Raw genomic sequence first — 19999 nt, forward strand, 5'->3', positions numbered from 1 at the left:
GTTTTCTAATCATCCAATAGCCTTCTAACGCCATTAGCAAACACAATGTACCATTAGAACACTGGAAATGGGCCTCTATACACCTATGTACATATTCCATTAAAAACCAGACGTTTGCAGCTAGAATAGTCGTTTACCACATTAACAAGGTATAGAGTGTATTTCTGATTCATTTCATGTTATATTCATTGAAAAAAAACGTGCTTTGAACAGTAGTGTATGTTCCAGCCCATAATCACACATTATGTTTACTCGCACTACTTTTGTCAGCGGGCTTCTCGGTAACCTCTACTGGGCAATGATTAACATTTAAGATTTGTGCGTCCAAGTTTGCCCAACGCTGGGATTTCTAAAACATTCCAGTGTCCTCCAGACTTCACATTAAGTCTCTTCATGAGCAGCAGCATTAATAGTGGCATTTCTGACTATTTAAATGCACTTTATTTCCACTCTGGGGAAAGAGTGCTGACTCTGTAAACTGCTGCAGATTACACTAACTGTTCTCACAGCCCATTAGTAATCCAACCACCATTATCAGGAATACAATCCATGCCCCCCCCCCATTCATGTCCCCTGCTGACAATGCATTACTTTAATTCCCCTCAGGACAAAAATAAAATAAAAATCACAATACCACTATTCACCAGCTGGACATTTTAACAGGTTTATTGAACATCAATGAAGGAAAAATTGTCCTCAGTCTGAAACTTTAAACCCGGTTTAATCACCTCGCTGAAGTCTTTTGTAGACTGGAGTCATTTTTACAAAAAGAAATATGCTCAATACAAAATGACTTAATAAAAAAAGAGCACTGTTCTTAAGAACAACGCAACAGGAACAAAAATATAGACAAATTACTAAAATTGGAGATCAGTGAGTTGAGCAGTGTTTAGTTTGTACAAGTGAATAAATGTTGATAAAGTCATGTTGTTCTGGACTACATTGGACTGTACTGTGTTCCTATTACTATTATTTTGTTTTAACGGAATCTTCATTAGCGTTTCCGATGTAACTGGTTCTCCTTCAACTAAATATTTACAATATAGGACACAATGCAAAACAGTAATTAGACGATACTTGCAGATAAAAATGAAGGGGAAATAATAAAAAAAAAAAAAACAGAAGATCAGTCTGAGTAGATCAGGTTGCAGCACCGACTGTAGCTCGATCGTCCTCCTGCGACTCCTGTGCCGTCTTCTTGAAGTAGCGTTCGGCGCGCAGCTCCTCAAAGGAGAACTCGGCGGTGCCGCTGAGCAGCAGCTCTTTACAGTACATGCTCTGCTCGTGTGGCGTGCCTGACTCTGCCTCTCTCTGCTGCTGCTGATGACGCTCCTGCAGCCTCTTCAGAGGAGTTTCTTCTCTGCACGGCCGACGCGCAGATAAAACCTTGTTCACCACCGTGTTGATCTTGCACGGAGTCCTGAGGAAGGAAAGAAGAGAAAATGGCACAAATTAGACCGGAGTCGAAAAAGGGGCATCAACTAATATGGGTTAGAACAGGGATGCACAATAAATCAAAAAGGCGAATAATAGTCACTCACACTGTTGGAGGTTGTTCTGATTCCTCAACAAATGGTTGGAAGGTGGGTTTGGGAGGTGGTGGAGCCATAACAGTATGTCCATATTTGGACTTTGTGGGAAGCTATGATGGATAAAAAATGTTACACACATGGAACCAGATTATATTCCACATATTTTTATTTTTTGTAACAGAACACCTCGTCTCCTACCTTGACATCACACCATCTCTCTGGATTCCTCTCGTTCTCCTTTGCCTTCGACGGTGGTGGAGCCTTCCAAGGCTCCACTTTAGGCTCTGGTGGAGCAGAGCTTTGAGCTTGGTTTTCATCGAAGATCATCAGTCGACTGTTTGAAGTGTTGGCGAGAACAGGGGTACCTCGTGACTGAAGGCCTCCAGAAATATCTGTCCATGAAAACCACAAGAAAATGACATTAAAGAGTGTTTCAATTTAAAGAGAAGGTGCTCTAACATTTTAAAAGTGTGAACGAAAGGTGCAATTTATACTTACTTTTGATTGCAGGGCCTGTTCTGTTGATAAAGGCCTTTTTCTTCCCTCTAGATTTGAGGTCAATCAAAGAGACTCTCTCTGGTAGTTTGGATTCGTCATCACTGTCCTCCTCTACAATCTGCATCATCGCATCTCGGGAAACGCGCGCCTGCAGAGCACTATAAACAACAATAAAGAGAACCTTTAATGATACAAACATGGAAAATCAGTTGCTTTTCAACATTTATTTTAATTCCAAGTATAGTGCATTGATTCATACTTGTGAAACTGTTGCAGCTTCTCGCGTGGCTCCGCATTCATTCTTAATCCCTCCTGATAGACTTGGTCTGCTTTGAGAGAGTTGCCTTTATTCTCGTACGCCTCAGACCAGGCGATGTAGAAGGATGCCTGAGTTGTTCCTATCGCCTGTGCCTGCATGTACCTGAAGGAGTCCAGTGGATCCGGGCAGTACTTTGACTGATGACACATACACACGTGTGGGAAAAGTTATTACTGCTCTATTATTTCACCACGTACAAGTTTAGGTGCAACATAGGTTCAACATAACATACGTATTTGATCCAGAGGTCAATAAAGCGAGGGTCTGCATAATATTTCTTTTCCTCTGTGAATCTGTTCACAGCCTGGTCCAACAGCATGACAAGGTTGCTCTCTTTTCCACCTTGAGGGAAGGTTTGCTCTGTCCACTTGGTATACCTGTGAAAGACAGAACCATGCCGTTTTATCCAATTACAGAAAAGGCATTTTAATACCAGGTGTAAAGAACTCGTATGACTGCACATAATTAGTTCCATATCTCACTTACCGATCCCAAACATCAAGTGGATCATCGCCTTCATACATGCGAAGTTCAGACTCAAAAGCCCTGGGTAAACAACAAGAGAAGAAAATATGTTTTTGATTTTTGTCACAAATTGCAGTCTCTCAACATGGTAACAATATACTTCATACTTACTGTTTCTGTTGGCAGATGTTGGCAGAGCTGAGTCCGTCCTGTTGTTGACTGAGCGCTTGGTGTAAGACTGCTATGTCTCTGCCCCTCCTCAGCGGCTGAATGTTTTCTTTGCTCAGTTCCCAATCCGCATCTCCTCCTTCTGCCATTGTGGAAATTTAAAGCAGAAACCTAAACAAGGACAAAACAAATGCATTAACGTTAAGGTTCAGCACATTGTGATACACGGGTGCTTTAGAACCATGAAGACAAACAGTCTCAGAAACGGTTTCTATCCATGCTATCAACTGTTTAAATGCTGCTAGACTAGATATTTTGATGCTTACGTGCCAGGTTTATGTCATAGTTCAGGACACTATGTCCAATACGTCTGTGTGTCAACGTCTTTCTCAGTTAGTTTATTTTGTAGTCTTCTTTACATATTTATATGTATCTTTTATTTTTTTACTTTCTATATATTATTAATGTTTGGACTGGGAAACCTGCACTTAATTTCGTTGTGCAATATCTCGTTGTCCCAATGACAATAAAGTTTCTTATCTGATATAATGGGGATCTTGTTTGCCTATAAATAAACCACTTTTTTCCTCCATTTGACAAAATAGAACAACAAATGATGCACAGAATAGTATCACTTAAATAATCCTTAATATAAGATCACTACTGGTTTAGTTTACTAGTTAGTTAGTTGACAGGGACCATGTACATAACCGTGTCTATACCAGACTTAGCTAAATAGCTGTCTCTGTATATAGCTGTAGCTGTATTTTATATGATGGGTCAGTGAATTCTAAAAATGAAGTTTCCAGTGTCAATTACTGAATTTGGGCATAAATCAGCCCGTTTATACACGTTTTAGACACCAATAAACATGTAGTACTACGCTCGTCATCTCCAAAGGAGGTGCTAAACTGACGACAGTACGTGGAGAGCTAACGCACTAGCTAGCCAACGTCCGCCCTTGCCAGACCGATTTTCATTGTCGTTCGAAATATCAAGAACGCCTATGTGTCATATTTATACAATGAATATGTATTCGCATAACGTGGTCATTTCTCATACCGCTTCCAAGTTTTCCTCGTCTTTTTCTTGATAATTCAACAGCTCCGAGACTCAACCGCAGCACACACTGCTGTTCGTTGTCAGCTCTGTTTTCATTCGAACGAGGACCGCGAGAGAATTTGGCGGACGCTGATTGGAGGAGCCAGAAACCGGAAAACGCACAATGACATCACTTCCTTTGTTTGGAACACTTCCGGATTTGATAATAGCAACACTGACAGATGGAAAATAGACATTAATATCTGGATATTTATTGTTCACAGGGTGGACTTTTATCACACATTTATCAAAAGCAGCGCTGGCAGTTGCAGCTGAATTGCCTGCCACATGACTGTGTACACGTACCGGCATGGACAACCGTTGTTTTTGTTGTGCGTCAAAGTTCAGCCTCTTCAAGAAGGAGGTAATGTTCAGCTGACTCATGTCACAGACACTGATCGTTAACCAGTGATTTGTTTTTTATGTTGCGGTTGTTCTTATTCACGTAAAAAATACGCAACGGAGGAATTAAAATGCATGGATAAAATGTACTGGTACTGTTTTTACCTAGTAACCTATATACACACAGTCAAAATGGCAAAATCCCATTAGTTTTGTTAAATTGAATGAGTTTAGAAATGTGAATACAGTTATACAAATGTAAATAATGTGTTGCTTGTACAGTAAGCTGTGTAGAAAATTGTATATAACATTTTAATTGTAGCTACAAATGACCTAAAACAAAAAATATCTGAAGGGAAGATATACATATATATATATATTTATGTCTTGATGTAATGATATTTATACAGACATTTAACAGAAAGCCATATTATGTGACGTATGCTGTCATTTAAAACATAGCTGGGCTGTAAGAACTGTGGCCGCTCCTTCTGCTCCAGCTGTTTGACCTTCAGTGCTGTGGTACCTCGCTGGGGCACCGCCCAACAGAAGGTGTGTAAGCAGTGCCATGGCAGTCTGACGAGGTAAATTTCACACCATGCTTAAGAACTATACGTCAAAACAATTGCAGTTATCAGTAAATATGACGTACGCAGTATATGCCTTAAAGCTTCTAATCTTCATTTCTAGTGGACAGCCTCAGAACAGTGCTGGAAGATGGTCTCCTCCTGAAAACTACAAAAAGTCAGTATATGATCGGTTGTAAGACGTTTTTGTTAACATAGCAGTCTCATGATATCTGAAGTTTTAATGTAAATGCTTCTTCCGCAGGCGAGTCGCTGCTTTTGAGGCCAAACAGGCGGGACCATCAACACAGCAGTCTCTTGCACACGGAGGTAGCAGGCAGAGCAAAGTAGGGCATCTGCCGGCCAAGGGCCTGAGTAAAGAAGATCAGGCTATTGCTGAAAGACTTCAGAAGCTCAAAGAGGAAACTGCACCAAGTACGTTTGCAGCTACTGCTTTGGTTTACTCTATATTATTATACAGTATTGTACATATTTATCTGGGCACCACCAGCGTTATTGTTTTTATGTTTGTCAAATTCTGCGATCATTGGCATTTGGATTGGAATGATGTGACTAAAGGTGGCTCTTATGTATCAGCAAGCTGTCAATGAGCCGTCAATACTTGACACTTAAACCTGTGAAAGCTGTTTTATTTCTTCCTGAAAAATGTGTTATTTTAAAACTGCATACATTACTGTATTTTCTGGATATGTTTCACTGAAGTAATTGAGAAATAACTATACCATATGGATATTCCACCATTGCTTAAGCGACAAATCTAATGGAGACTTGTACAGGACTGTATAGCTGTTGTAATTATACTTGCAAAAGTCACTGTAAGTGTTGCAACTCCTCCTCCTCCTCAGAGTCTATCCCCTCTGAGAAAGAGATTGAATCTCGCCTCGCTGCTTTAAAAGCTCCGAGTCAGACGGTGCCTTCTGCAGAGGAGATGGAGGACCGTTTGGCAGCTTTACGTGGCCAACCTCCGCCGTCTCAAGCCCCGACACCTGTGAGATAAACCCTTTTGTGCTTGTTTGTAACTTCTTTTTTTATTCATTAATGTATTCGATGCATCACGAATAAATAGCGTGCTGTAATTGTACATATGCTCATCTGTGCAGATGCACCAGCCTCCGGATATAAGGACACAGACTGAACAAGCCAATGATCTCCTAAGACAGCTGGCAGACGAGGTTACCATCGATGACGAGCAAGCAAATCCTGATTTCAGTAAGATCTGATCACTTCCACCTGCTTTTCACTCACATTCATTTAATAATTGACAATGTGATCCTCATATATGCTGTGATCAGACAACACAATAGTTTAATCTCACAAATATGCTCAGTTGCTCCCACTGCAGATGTTGCAGGCCGCATGAATGATCTCAACCGGGGGGAAGAAGGAGTGCTCGACGAGAATCTGGAGGAGAACCAGGACGCCCAACAGCAGCTGGAGTCCGAAAAGGCCCGTCTGCTGGAGGAGGCCATGGAGGAGCTGAGGAAGGAGCAGCATTCCCAGGATCAGATCCTGCACATGGCCAAGAGGTTGGCCCAGTTAAAGGGGCAGGACCCAGATAAAAGTACATCTTTATTGGCATACACCTCTCTTTATCATATGTCATTTAATATATGATAAGAGGTTTTACTGCAACCATTGTCTTATTCCACATCACTTCTAGTTACCATGGACAATTTCCAGCATCCCGACAGCGAGGAGGAGACTGAAGAGGAAGCTGTGAAGAGAGTGTTAAAGCAGGTGTTTACTTTTATGTCATCAATTATACATATTAAATGTGTCACAAAGGACATACCACACCTTTAATGTGCACGGTGTGCCACAAGGGGTTGCTATTTTGCCGTTTTTAATTATTTGTGACATGAGCTACAGATTTCTTCATAAATTTCCCTTTTTCTCTTCTGTTTTTTTTTGTCCAGCTCTCAGAAGAAGCTGCACTCGATGAGGCCAGTGGCTATAACATACCTTTTGAACAGTGTGGACCAAGGAACACGGAAAAGAAAAAACCCTCAAAGAAACTGGTACTGGAAAAACAGCCAAGTATCAATCCAGACTATAAATGAGCTTGTTAACTAACGTTTAATCCCTGGTTGTGCTGATGTATTTTGAACACACAGGCTCCTCCTGGACCCAAGAGCAGGGTTTCACCAGCTGCCGTAACACATCAGCCCTCAGACAGTGACGAGGAGGAACTCCCGTGGTGTTGCATCTGTAATCATGACGCCACAGTTCGCTGCCACACCTGCGACGGGGACCTTTACTGCAACCGCTGCTTCAGGTAGCCGAGCGCGCACACATTACAAACTCAATCTTCGCACAGAAATCTTAAACCCAGTGCCCAAGAAACGTGTGCGTGTGATTTGGAATGTGTACCACGACCCAGATACTTAGTAGACAGGCTGCTGCCATACTGTTCAGCAGCAGGAAGATAAAGTATTTAGTGTGATGAATTATCAACCCCACTCTCCGTTATCTCCCCAGGGAAGGCCATGATAAATATGACAGGATGGAGCATCGCACTACAAACTACACTGCGCCAAAGAAGAAGAGGAAGACATGATAGTTAAGCTGTGTCGTACATGTTTGCCATATCAGGCTCTTGACAGTTATTATCCTTAGACTTGTGCTTTGGCCTTAAGTGACTTAACATACATAGTTTAAAAAAAAAAGAAAGGGTTTCTCAAAAATAATCTGCCAACAGCAACCCATAACACGTCATTTTAACCTCTCATCCAATCTTTGAAAATGACCTGTCATCGCGTAGACAACAGCGAGATTAGCATTTAAACTGATTAAGTGGAAGATGTGGCTCTTATTTTGACCCCATAATGTATAACACAAAAAAAAGAGGTAAGTGAATCTTAGCAGAGGGCTGCTCTTAAAGTCTTTCTATTTTAGTAAATCTTTGTAGCTTCTGCATGAAGTAAATGCACAATTCAAGATTAAGTTTTATTTCTGTCACTTCCTAAAGGCAACAAAGCCTCATCTCAGACTCTTTGCACTTGTCACCTTCTTTTAAAAAAAAAAAATAGAAATAGAAGGCAGACGTGTCATGAGCTCATCTGGGATGATGTATAGTCCCAAACAACTGTCAATGCAAGTCAGTATAAAAGGATCTGGCAGTCACTCTTGTAATCTATGTTTGGCTGTGAGTCTGACATGATTGTTGCCTTGTCCTTGTGTTGTAATGTCATTATTATAAAGGAATTGAACGTGGTACGGGTGCTATCTCACATCTTAAGTTTTATTTTTAAACACTAGAGCACTTCTTTCTTTTTCCGATCAGTCTAGTGCTTGACCAAAAAAAGGGCACATCTTGTAGTTCTAGACGGCCTCCGTGTCGGAGAAAGTGAAAATGGGGGTTGAAGCGAGCAAATTACTATAATGGAGCCCTCAGCCGGAAGACCCTCTCTCTGCGTGTGTGAGTGTGTGTGTGTGGGAGAGATGGCCAGAGTGCAGTTTCATCAGTGTGCATTACTGTCTCGCTAACTGAGGAGAAACCATAATTACACTCTCCTCTAGGGTCTTGCTCCATTAAGGTTCGTATGGAGGCCGTTACTGTGTTTGCCTTTTTTCTGGCCTTGTCATACACACACACACACACACACACACACACACACACACCACAGACAGGAAATGGATGAGGATAATGGATGCATACTTAATGGACCTTCCTGCTCCTGATTTTTGCTGTGTTTACTCCTGGATGTGACATGTCAATGTCTCCTTTGTCTTCATCACTATAGATTAAAAAAAAACAGACACATGTACACTTCCGTTCAAAAGTTTGGGCTCACCTATATATATATATTTTTGTCTGTTTTCCATTAAAAGTCACACTTTTATTTGTCAAAAGAGTTGCAAAAGGAATAGAAAATCAAGTCAAGGCATTGACAAGATTAGAAATAATGATTTTTGAACCAGGAAAACTGTTTTCAGCTGTGCTAACATCATTGCACAAGGGTTTTCTAATCATCCAATAGTCTTCTAACACGATTAGCAAACACAATGTACCATTAGAACACTGGAAATGGGCCTCTATACACCTATGTACATATTCCATTAAAAACCAGACGTTTGCAGCTAGAATAGTCGTTTACCACATTAACAATGTATAGAGTGTATTTCTGATTCATTTCATGTTATATTCATTGAAAAAAAAGTGCTTTTCCTTCAAAAAGTACGGACATTTCTAAGTGAGCCCAAACTTTTCAACGGTAGTGTATCTCGGGAATGTTATATTACAGCAGTAGTAATAGAAAAATGAAGAAATGGTAGGCTGTATTCCAGTCGGAGAGCTATATAATATGCTATATAGTATACTATGTTATGAACATCTCAATAGTTATGTTGTATAACAGGGAATGAATGATTTCTGACACCTGTTGGATCAGTCACTCGATGATGCCGTTCTTGGAAGAAATCGCATTCAACAGCATTGTCTTGAAAATGTTCCGTTTTATTTCGACGTACAACACTGTTATCAGAACAACAAAAAAAAGATCTATGTACATAAATAGGCAACTGAAAATGTACAATCTTACACAGAAAAGAAAAAAAAACTGCGTCTGTCTCATTACAGCTTTTATCTCGTGTGCATCATTGGTTTAGGTGTTGAGGGAGGAAACGTGTTATAGCAGTCCATAAATTAAAGTGAAATAATAGCAATAATAATAATAATAAAAAAAAACATTGAAAACCTCATTGCTCTGGTGTTAAACTGATTCCAACGTGCAGGCAGACAAACAGTCGGACGTCTGGGACATGAGGAAGCATTTTCCCACATTTTCTTTCAACTTGATTTGACCTAGAATTATTTCTTCAAGGGACCGGACATTTTACGTAGACCCTTTATCCTATAGAGCAGCCCATTGATAAATTCCTGTGGGGGGAGGAGAAGGAATAGAGTCAAATATTTAATTTCCTATACTGTGTATATTCTATATTTGCCGTGGAATAGTTTTCCTATGAGTAATGTTTTTTTTTTCTTACCTCTTTTGGCTTCCCGCATTCCTGCAAGAGCTCCTAACAAAAAAAACAAACATGCATAATAAATCTGGATTTATGACAAACATTGGATTCCAGCAGTTCTTGTGACGCTGATAACACTTTACAGTACAGTACAGTAACAAAACGGCAATAGTTTTAGAGTGGTAGTGTTTAATAATACATTTTTATTGTGCTAATAAGGAGATAACATTACAATAATGTCATGTTATTTCTAAAGAATATCCAGGCAAGTGTAAGTCCTATATGTGAAAATGTTTGGAATCATGACCATGTTGTAAAGTTAAAATTCATCCTCCCTGATATACATTATCAATACATTCATTTTTTTTATTACTGTACTGAAAGATAAGATAAGATAAAGCTTTATTTTATCCCCTCAAGGGGGAAATTGACTTGTTACAGCAGCAAAAAAAAACAAGACAGATGTGTGCAGACAACACAAAACAAGCAAAGGATTAAAGTAGACAGATTATTCCCTATTCCTCCAAAACAAACAATTCAAAACAGCCCTGTTCACAACGCTCGGTTTTGAGTGACTGTCTCTTTAAATGCAAATGAGACACAGGAAACTACATGAGAAAGAATACAAGATTAATGGAAAATTTAATTAAAGTTAAATGTATTAACTTTTTGTTATTTATTCATTATTAATATCATTATTGTACTTATTTATGTATCTATTAATTATTTTCTCCTGACACAAATGAGAATGTGAGTCTACCCCGTCCAGTCCCTACACGCTCCTGTACAGTAGGTGGCGGTATACACAAACAAAAGCTGTAACCCGCCATTAATAAAGAAGAAACTACGTCAGCGTCCCTGAGGCTCCGGCAGCTAACAGCAGTTAGCATTTGGAAAAGCCATCATTTGGCCAACTCTAGCCGGCACATTGCCGTCATATATAACATGTATCCACTGGACACGTACATTCTCTGAGGCTGGAAGTTTGTGTAGAACTTTACGCTACACGGTGCGACCAAGAATAGAACACTTTGCGGACTTCCGCTCTTCCGGATACTATTGCCCTCCTGCACTCTCGCGTTTTTTTCGGGGGACAAGCTCCACGAGACAACAATTCCAGGAATGTGTCATTGTGACGTAGCAATGAGGAGGACCACAAAAACATGAGTGAGTCATCTTTTATTCACACTTTGCCTACTCATAGGGCCGCTAGAGTCCCAAATATAAGTATTTAAACGATTAAGAAGTAGAGTTAGCAAAATATGTCTCCTTTAAAGAAGGGTAAAACGTGAAAACACACAGTGTTTACCTGCAGCCGGGTTCTCTGTCCCTCGTCTGGCAGCTCCAGCAGCTCATCTATATCGATCTCTAACTCGGGGATTTCCTCCTCCTGTGAGAGCAAAGAGAGAAGCACATTAGACAAAAAAAATATCCTTCACAGTAGTGCTTCTGGTTATACTGCTGCAAATGTTTGGAAATGTGGGCGTCTTGTCATGTCCACTCAGCCATGGCAGTGACCGTGACCGTGACCCGTGAGCAGAGTCACTGTCGGAGAGATGTGATGTGATGTGAGGGTTTGTTTTCAATACTTTCTCCACTGTAGAGCAGGGATCAGCAAGTAAATGTGGCTGAGGGACAGTTTTTTTTGGTGATCAACTGGATATTAGGCCAAAGAGAAGTCTAGGTACAGTGGTTTTGAATCAGGATCTGGTCCAAAGTGGTCCAAATGGTGAAAAAACAGTGAAATGTCCCTTTATTGCATTTTCACAAATATAATACAGGTTTCACAAATCAGAGATGGTGTTTGTACGAATCTTCAGGCTATGTAGATTAATCTAGTTCAGAATTGAGAAGTCTAGGTACAGTGGTTTTGGATCCCAACCTGGTTTTAATGAGGTCTATATGCTGAAAAAACTGTGAATTAAACGGTGAATTGTGCCTTTATTGCATTGACACAAATATAATACAGGTTTCACAAATCAGAGATTGTGTTTTTATGAATCTTCAGGGTCTATAGATTAATCTATTACAGATTTGAAGAAGTCTAGGTGCAATGGTTTTGGATCCAGACCTGGTCTAAATGAGGTCTAGGTATAAAACAAAAACGGTGAAATCTCCCCCTTTAGCATTTTCACAAATAAAATAAAAAGTTTCACAAATACAACAGTGGATGTCATGCAAGGTTAATGACTTACCTAACATGTCTAAAATGATTTCACATCGAGAAGTGTCACAAAAAAGCAGACAGTGTACAAACAGTCGCACTGAAAATTCCGTAAAACGTCAAAAATCCACATTTTATGTGGACGTTGTGTTTAATCAGCAGCTCAGTTCATATTCTTTCACAATAAAAGCCCCAAACTTGAAATCTTGGGCCACTTTTGGCTCACGGACCCACGATTGCTGATCAGATTAATACTGAGGACATCAAAACTATGCATGTAGTAAACAAACAAAAAAAGTATTATAAAATATTTTCCATTCTTTCTCGATGTGAGTAAAGCTGAAGAGCAGTGAGGCATGAAGGGAAAAAAGGGCTCCAGGATGTCATAGTTGTGACAAGCTACCGTCACATTTCACGGATGGTTTACGATGTCGGCGTGTATTTCTTGCTTAAATTGTGCCAGATTTCTTTCTTTCTATATGATTGTGTCACCTTGTGTGATAATTGTCTATATAAAAGTCATAAAAAAACATAAATATAGCAAAGTAATCAGGCGACGTCGCTCGCTCTTATACCCACACCTGAATGAGTTGTGCTCTCTAAAGGAATCCTGAACACTAAGATACCTGGACTCAGCACAAGTACTCTCATATTTTGACAAATGGGGCCTTTTTTTAAGAGTAATATTTTCCGGTTGGGGAGTTTTCACGGCTGGTGAGGACGACGCTCTCTCGTACAGCTTTCTGGATGAGGGGAGAACTAATCAATGTGGAAGTGCTGAGTGGCAGAATAAGATGGGCCTATACCTTTCAGAGTCCCCAATGTCCTCTCCGTCTGATACATGCCGCCAGTTTGGAACTCATGTGATTGTGCTGATGCCTGTAGGACGCATAAAGGCCTCTTTGTTTTTTTCTTTTCAATCCACGCTGTACATTTCTGTGCTGTGTGGGATTTGCTTTACCAGCTGTGATGTGTTTGTCTGGGCATTTCTGTGTTCTGTGCAGTGGGAAATATTTCCTTATACACTACCGTTAAAAAGTTACTTAGAAAGTCACTTAGAAATGTCTGTATTTTTGAAGGAAAATCACTTTTTTTTCAATGAATATAACATTAAATGCATCAGAAATACACTCTATACATTGTTAATGTGGTAAACATCAGCTTTAGCTAATCTTACATGTTTTTGTACAGCTTTAGAGAATAGTAATATTAAATGTGTCAAATGTAAAATGACATGGTCTGGTCTCCACTGATCTTTTATTGATGCTCTCCTCTGAGTGCAGCAGGTCCACGTGCATGCCCAATATCAATTAGAGACATTTTCACCGATTCCGCGCTTCCAGTTACTCTTAGTATTTCGTAACATATATAGCGCGGCTTGTTGATAATTACCTTCATTGTCGGGCGGAAAAGAGCTTTTTAATGAGGCCTCGGGGCAGAAATGTCTCAGCGGCACTTTTTGAAGTTAAAAGCAACAGACTGAGGCTGAAATGAATGTTGGCAGTAACGGCGGAATTCATGAATACGAGAGTGGTTTTCAGGGGAAGTCTAAACAAGCGGTTGAATTTTGCAACCACTGAAATTTTTATTTAAAAATGAGAAATGTTTAATCTTAAAAAAATGTATGAAATTGAACAGCAGTACCATTGTACACTATAAAGTTTACTGTTGTTTGTAGTGACTTTATGAAACAGAGTATTGATATTCATTACCCAAAGTGTATAGGCCTACTTCCTTATGATTTTGATGACTCTTCTGATTTTGTCCCATTGGCAAAAACTCAGGCCTGAGTGTCCTTTAAATGTGGTGATTCTTGTTGTCTGACGACAAGCTCTGTCAAGCAATACTATCAGACCAAAGGGAGAGCCTGTCTGCGTGTACATGTCACACTTCTGAACGAGTAGGGTTTTTTCGAGCTGTAGAATTCACTTCTGAAAATTAACATGGACACGACTTTGGGTTTTCAGTCGTACTCCGGCCTGTTCGCCGGAGTTTGTTTGTTTGTCTATCTGTCTGTCTGTTAGCTACATAACCCGAAAAGTCGCAGACGGATTTGGATGAAATTTTCAGGGAATGATTACATTTTGGGCGTGATCCATAGACGATATCACTGTTTTTATCGCTATTTTGTGGGAGGGCTGAGCTGCCTTGGTGGAGGTCTGCACTCGCCGAGTGCTTTTCTAGTTTTCAGTATTTTTGTCTTTATTGACATCAAAACACTGCTATACCCAGAAACACAGAGACTTGATCTCATTTGACAATCGTTTTAATATAACTTGACAATTGTTTACATTTTAAAAAAAAAAACGATCCACTACAGGATGTTCATGGATGTGTTTACTGCCAACTTCCACGTTGATTAAAGTCCAAATATCACAACGAAACGAGCTAACATCAGACGTTAGAGTGGCTGCGTATGTGTTTGTTATGTTAATGTGAAGGAAACCCAAGCCCAGGAAATTAGCTGTTTTGTTTGGAGGAGTTGTTTTTTTTGCTTTGTTTAACTTATCTTTTCCTGTCAGAGCAACACGCTGCCCACACATCAGAATAATATCCAATCAGTGAGTCATCAAATCATTGTCATGTGAACTGAGGCTAGTTTTTGACACTTTTTTTGTCGCTTGCCGTGCGCTCTGAAGGTCAAATAGACCGAAAGCTCGATAAAAGTGAAAAGACACGGCAGTTTGCCTTCTCTCGATAGGTGTGAAGTTCTCAAAAGAAGTCCGGCCGCTCCAAAACTGAAGCAGCACTAGTATGAATTGGAGATGTGGCTAAATAATTCAGGCGGTGACACAGGGGACTGATGGTAAACGCTTCCACGCGGAAGACTCGGGACCCAACAGAGTATTCTTGCCCTGAGCCTATGCAAAATTCATCACGCTGGCCAGGACACATGGACGAGTCATGCCCAATTTCTGCAAACGTGAACGCTAAATATCTAAGTCTATTCGATTTAAGATTGTAAAAATGAGTCATGTCTTCCATAACGAAAGACTGTCACTATCTGTGATACATGATGAGCAGAGCGTGGACGTTTCTGGGACAAGATGAACCTTTTGTAATCTACGTTTCCTGGTTTTTGTTATCTATTCCCGCCTCTGCCTCACAAACATATTACCATATAACACCACAGAGAGGAAGTAGGCTCTGAGTGAATGAGTGAAGCTCATAAAATAAGCACGATATTACCGATCCCGGGCTCTCCCACTGTGACGAAGTGTTGTAAAAGTCTCAGGGCGATGGCAGCTTTTGTTGTTTTATGTCTGTCAGACTCTGTGATCTTTGGCATTTGACTGAACGTAAAAAAATAAACGTGTGTGAGTGTGTGTAATGCTCACGCGTGAAATTGTAGCATAAACACATATTTTCAGAATCAGAATCAGAAATACTTAATTAATTAATCCAGGGCGGGTAAATTAGGTTCAGTTACAGCTACTGCAGCTAAATAATTGGAAACCTAACCATTATTCAAAAAGAGCCACTTCATGATAAAAGGTGAAGTCGGCGACAGAGAGGAACATGTGCGGCCACATTCGACTCTGCCGTCTCCGTCATCCGATCCGCAAAAACGTAATCGGGAAGCTCCGAGATGCTCGGCAGACATCCCTAATTCATCCGCGTGCCACGGTGCTGCTGCTGCTGCCTCGTGTGGGCAAAGAGACATCTGTTGCCATGGTTTCTCTTCCTTTCTGGAGAATGTCATTATATGGAGGCTCTCTGTCATAACTGGACTGGATCCGACCACACAGGAGCGGAATTGGGATTGCATTGCACCCATATATAGTGAGGATATGCTACATTTCTATGTAATTTCTGTTAAAGCAGAGATGGTTTAGCATGATCTTATCTGCCCAGACTGCAAGGATGTTTTCCCAATGCCACCAAATCAGCACAACATAAAAACCACAACTGTGCTGTCGTTAGCTTTCATTTATTATGGTTGTAAACAGATTATTATGATAAATTATCATCACAATCTCCCCGGCGCTCTCACGGTTTCCTTTTCTCCTTCACATCAGATGTTACCGATCCTAGAATCTTAAATGATGTTAAGTGTTGTGTTGTCAGGGGTTGCAACAGGCTTTTAAATTATTCCTAATAATAAAATAGACAATAATAATGTTAAAACTCCAAACATGTGGCTCTGCCTCAGCACCCACTCCTCTCTTAGGTGACTGTGAGCTGCCATGATGGATGGCCCATCACCACAGGCACCCCTGAGCAGTCCACCAAGCCCCCCCACCCCGGACACACTCTGAGCCCTACCTCACAGTCAAACAGCAGGTGAAGCTGCCCGTCGATCCACTCCTCGATGTCCAGCCTCCTCTGCAGGTCCTTGCGGTTGTACTTCACCGTCAGCTTCCCCAGCTTGCGGTGAGCCGGCTCCGCTGGCTTCTGGTCTCCTGCCTGGAACATCACCCTGGACTGGGTGCTGGGCTCTGACGCCATGGCTTTCCACGGCCTCGGGAGAACCACACACTCACTCACACACACTCTCACACTCTCTCACACACTCACACACAAGCTTACTGTGTCTCTGCTTGTGTTCCAGTGAGCTGCTGTTTCCATGCGTATCTCCTGTTATCTTGTCGAGTCGTTGGTGTTCTCCTCTGTAATGATGCCTCCAGTTCTCTGCCTCTCCCTCCCTCTCTCCCTCTCTGTCTCTCTCTATAAAGCTCACTCTCTTGCAACACCCACTGGCTGCACTATCAGGAGGATGGTAATGAGATATGCCTCTGCGTGCACACTTTGTGTGTGTGTGTGTGTGCACGACTGCACTTGCACCTCATAGGGTGTGTTTGCTTTTGGTGTTACAGCAGGTGGGAGAGCAGAGGTCAATTGCAGCAATAAAAATGTGGGAAAAAGGGTAAGAGAGCAACTGCTGATCGTGATAATGCTGTTACTCAAACTATACCAACACAAAATAGAAATTAGCTATTATTTCTCCGTCTTCTTTTAGCACATTTCCTTTTCCAGTGTCGTCGTAGAGTCAAAATAGTTTGACGTTGAGCTTGGAGCTCTTGTGTGAACAAACTCTTCCGACAATAGCTGCGTCCCCCTGACAGGTGAGCCAGGGTTCCTCTAGTGTGATAGCCGGCCCTGTCCTTTTTATAAATGAACATTATCAGGTGTACGTTTAATAAGCCTTGAAGTCAAACTGGCATCCTCAGTTACGTGCACATGCATAATAGATGGATAGCGGAGCGCGATTAGTTTTGTCTTTTTTTTTGTTGCAAAATCAAATATCAACGCACTGTTAAACATCCATAGTTCAATTCATTTATTCAATTTTTTTTTTTTTTACATGTGACACAAAAGAGTCAACAGGCTGCAGAGTTTTCCACGGATCCAATTACGATATGAACGATGGCGACGGGCTTTCTTGTTTTGGCAGGAGCGATCAATCAGCCATAGCTGCTGCGCTGTGTTCACCCACTGATGCACCGTCTGTTACAAACACTGAATTATTGAGCGGGGCTCGAGCGGCTCGCCTTTCCCAGGCAAACAAATATTCATTCATCTTCGTCTTGGGCTGCTTGGTGCTGCCCCCCGAAAAGACTCTGACTGACTGGTTCTGGAGACCTGTGCAGGCTCATTTCTAGGAGGGTTACAAAAAAAAAAGAAAAACAGAGTTTATAACGTTTAATAGCAGGATGATTTGCAGTTAATGGTTCCTGTTTTGTTTTATTTTTCGCAAAACTGCCTATATTTAGCTGGAATTACATGTTCTCAGTCAAAGTAGCCGATTGCATAATCTGAGCAACAACTTCCTGCCTCTCCCCTGTTGTTGACCTGTGTCGTCACATGCTATGCTAATGCTATGACTCAGTTAATGTATGGGCTCACCCATCTTTACGAGGAGAGTATGTTCCTGACTATAGATGATGATTTACATGGATTATTACACTGTCTTCCAACACTAAATGGGAAAATGAGTTCACTCTGAAGCCTCTTCTTCAGATGTTAGTGTGATGATGCTGCCACCTTCTGGATTAACGCCAGTACATGACGATGATAATGGTGTAGATGAACAGAACTGAGATAACTATACGTGTCAATCAAAACAAAACAAAGCATAAATGTCATTTTTGTTTTAACCCCTTAGTGCTCACGAGGCATAGATCTGTGCCACAGGTAATTTGCCATGGGAATAATATACAACTCCTTATATGGACATCCTGGGGGTGTGTCTTTATAAGTCACATATTCAGGCTTTAAAAATGTGTTTTTTAATCTTCTAATGTGTTGTTGAGTCAAAGTTGTGATTCATTTTACATCGCATTTTTAGTTGTGATTTAAAGTAGCAATAATTGTGCAGAAGTCACAAAATATTGCGTTTTTTCTTTTCTTTTTGTTCATGAAAGCGAGCCAAGTGAACTTTGAACTCTGACACATTTCCAAATTTCACAAATTCAATCCGATTTTAAACATTTGTTTTGTGTTTATATACTTTTATTAGTATATACTACTAATTGCTTAAGTTGTGCTGGGGAAAAAAAGGATAAAAGACACTCGATATTGCACATTCTTATAGCCTCTGTATATAGTAAATTAATAATTTATTTATAATGAATAATGCCATTTAATCTTTAGCTTTCTAACTCCTGTATTGCGTTGTTTTTACCTTTTTCTCTAATTTCTATTAAATGACAGTTGAATAAAACTGCTAATTTTGTTGTAATTAATTTGCTCTGTATAATGACTTGAATTGAATGGAAATTATAAGCAATTTATCTTGATTTAAATTGAAGATTTGAATTCTGTTTAACCCTTTAAGGTTAAGCTACTCAACCATTTGGTCGACCACACTTTAAGTCACTTTATCTCATTGAAAAATGCATCAAGCTGAACTCACTAACACTTAATGTGACTTGTGAATGTTGTACTTTATGAATTATGCAAATGGTAGAGGCCTGTATCTGAAATACATTAGGGTCTAATTAAAATGTGTATATATATATATATATACATATATATATATATATATATATATATATATACATATATATATATATATATATATATATATATATATATATATATATAATGATTTTCATTATTGTTATCATAAGTAAATAAAATAAAATAATAAAAAATGCAAAGAAATAATGTTTCCTTTGCTTTTTTCTTGTGTACCTTGAAGGGTTAAAAAAAGGGTTAACGTTAGAATAATTCTGAGAAAAACGTCAGAATTTTAATTTAAAGGTGCCATATGTAAGAATGTGGCCAAAAATGGTTACTACATTCAAATTCAAAATACAGAGGTCTTTTAGGTTTCGTTTTTTGACGTAACTGGCAACCCGTGGTTGCGCGGCAGCTGAGACTCTACTCTACTGACTGCAATGATTGGTAGGTGGCGCCACATGCCAAAACATGATTTGCAGTCTGCAAAATGTTTTTTTTAATGCAAATACCTATGCTGTACTGTTGTTGTTGGTGAGTTCAGTTTGTTATATGAACATTATTCCTGAGTCTGTGTGACATATTAGGATGATTTTATGGCCAGTTGCTTTAGATTTATTACATAATGTAACCTTTAAATCATTCTGACTTTCTTCCAGTGGCGTATGACGTCACTTATCATTCATGCGTTTGGTATTTTGTCAGCGGTATGTACGAGTATCTACAGCTGAGATCACATCTCTCCAGTGTGAGAGATGTAGATATAATTCTAGTCAATTTTCCTAGAATTATGAGGAGTCCGAATTCAACGGTATTATAAAATAAATCAAGGAAAACTTGCTCGCGTTTAAACAAACAAACAAAAACAAAAGTTGCGGTTGTAACACTGGCAGCAGGGGGTTTTTTTGATGTCGCAGTTTCACTCCATTACACGGGCGTCAGAAGTTAGGGA

At 40.1% G+C, this 19999-nt stretch overlaps 3 protein-coding genes across 3 annotated transcripts; 1 reads left to right on the plus strand and 2 right to left on the minus strand.

Annotated features, from left to right (window-relative positions):
- Nucleotides 1-1140: 1140 nt before the first annotated feature.
- Nucleotides 1141-3131, minus strand: bub1bb (BUB1 mitotic checkpoint serine/threonine kinase Bb; the record flags this gene model as incomplete). Its single annotated transcript, XM_083908054.1, has 8 exons — nucleotides 1141-1420; nucleotides 1542-1642; nucleotides 1731-1924; nucleotides 2031-2188; nucleotides 2290-2486; nucleotides 2582-2726; nucleotides 2836-2895; nucleotides 2986-3131. 8 exons carry the CDS (start codon nucleotides 3129-3131, stop codon nucleotides 1141-1143), a joined length of 1281 nt encoding a protein of 426 aa, XP_083764180.1.
- A 1213-nt stretch (nucleotides 3132-4344) lies between these two features.
- Nucleotides 4345-8261, plus strand: zfyve19 (zinc finger, FYVE domain containing 19). Its single transcript, XM_083908243.1, has 11 exons — nucleotides 4345-4447; nucleotides 4888-5009; nucleotides 5116-5169; nucleotides 5257-5426; nucleotides 5858-6000; nucleotides 6113-6221; nucleotides 6340-6573; nucleotides 6673-6749; nucleotides 6929-7030; nucleotides 7127-7287; nucleotides 7491-8261. Exons 1-11 carry the CDS (start codon nucleotides 4394-4396, stop codon nucleotides 7567-7569), a joined length of 1305 nt encoding a protein of 434 aa, XP_083764369.1. The 5' UTR covers nucleotides 4345-4393; the 3' UTR covers nucleotides 7570-8261.
- Nucleotides 8262-9822: 1561 nt separating this feature from the next.
- Nucleotides 9823-16710, minus strand: ppp1r14d (protein phosphatase 1 regulatory inhibitor subunit 14D; the record flags this gene model as incomplete). The annotated part of the gene is made up of 4 exons (XM_083907657.1): nucleotides 16411-16710; nucleotides 11290-11370; nucleotides 10002-10034; nucleotides 9823-9891 (listed from the first exon to the last, which is right to left on the minus strand). Exons 1-4 carry the CDS (start codon nucleotides 16591-16593, stop codon nucleotides 9823-9825), a joined length of 366 nt encoding a protein of 121 aa, XP_083763783.1. The 5' UTR covers nucleotides 16594-16710.
- Between the last annotated feature and the right edge of the window lie 3289 nt (nucleotides 16711-19999).

The sequence above is a fragment of the Microchirus variegatus genome (assembly GCF_963457635.1).
Source record: "Microchirus variegatus genome assembly, chromosome: 21".
Taxonomy (NCBI): domain Eukaryota; kingdom Metazoa; phylum Chordata; class Actinopteri; order Pleuronectiformes; family Soleidae; genus Microchirus; species Microchirus variegatus.

Bases quoted from the DNA above. Each gene is read 5' to 3' on its own strand.
- zfyve19 (XM_083908243.1), top strand. From the start codon at position 4,394: ATGGACAACCGTTGTTTTTGTTGTGCGTCAAAGTTCAGCCTCTTCAAG. The intron at 6,574-6,672 runs GTACATCTTTAT...CATCACTTCTAG, and splicing joins GGGGCAGGACCCAGATAAAA to TTACCATGGACAATTTCCAG. The intron at 7,288-7,490 runs GTAGCCGAGCGC...TTATCTCCCCAG, and splicing joins TACTGCAACCGCTGCTTCAG to GGAAGGCCATGATAAATATG.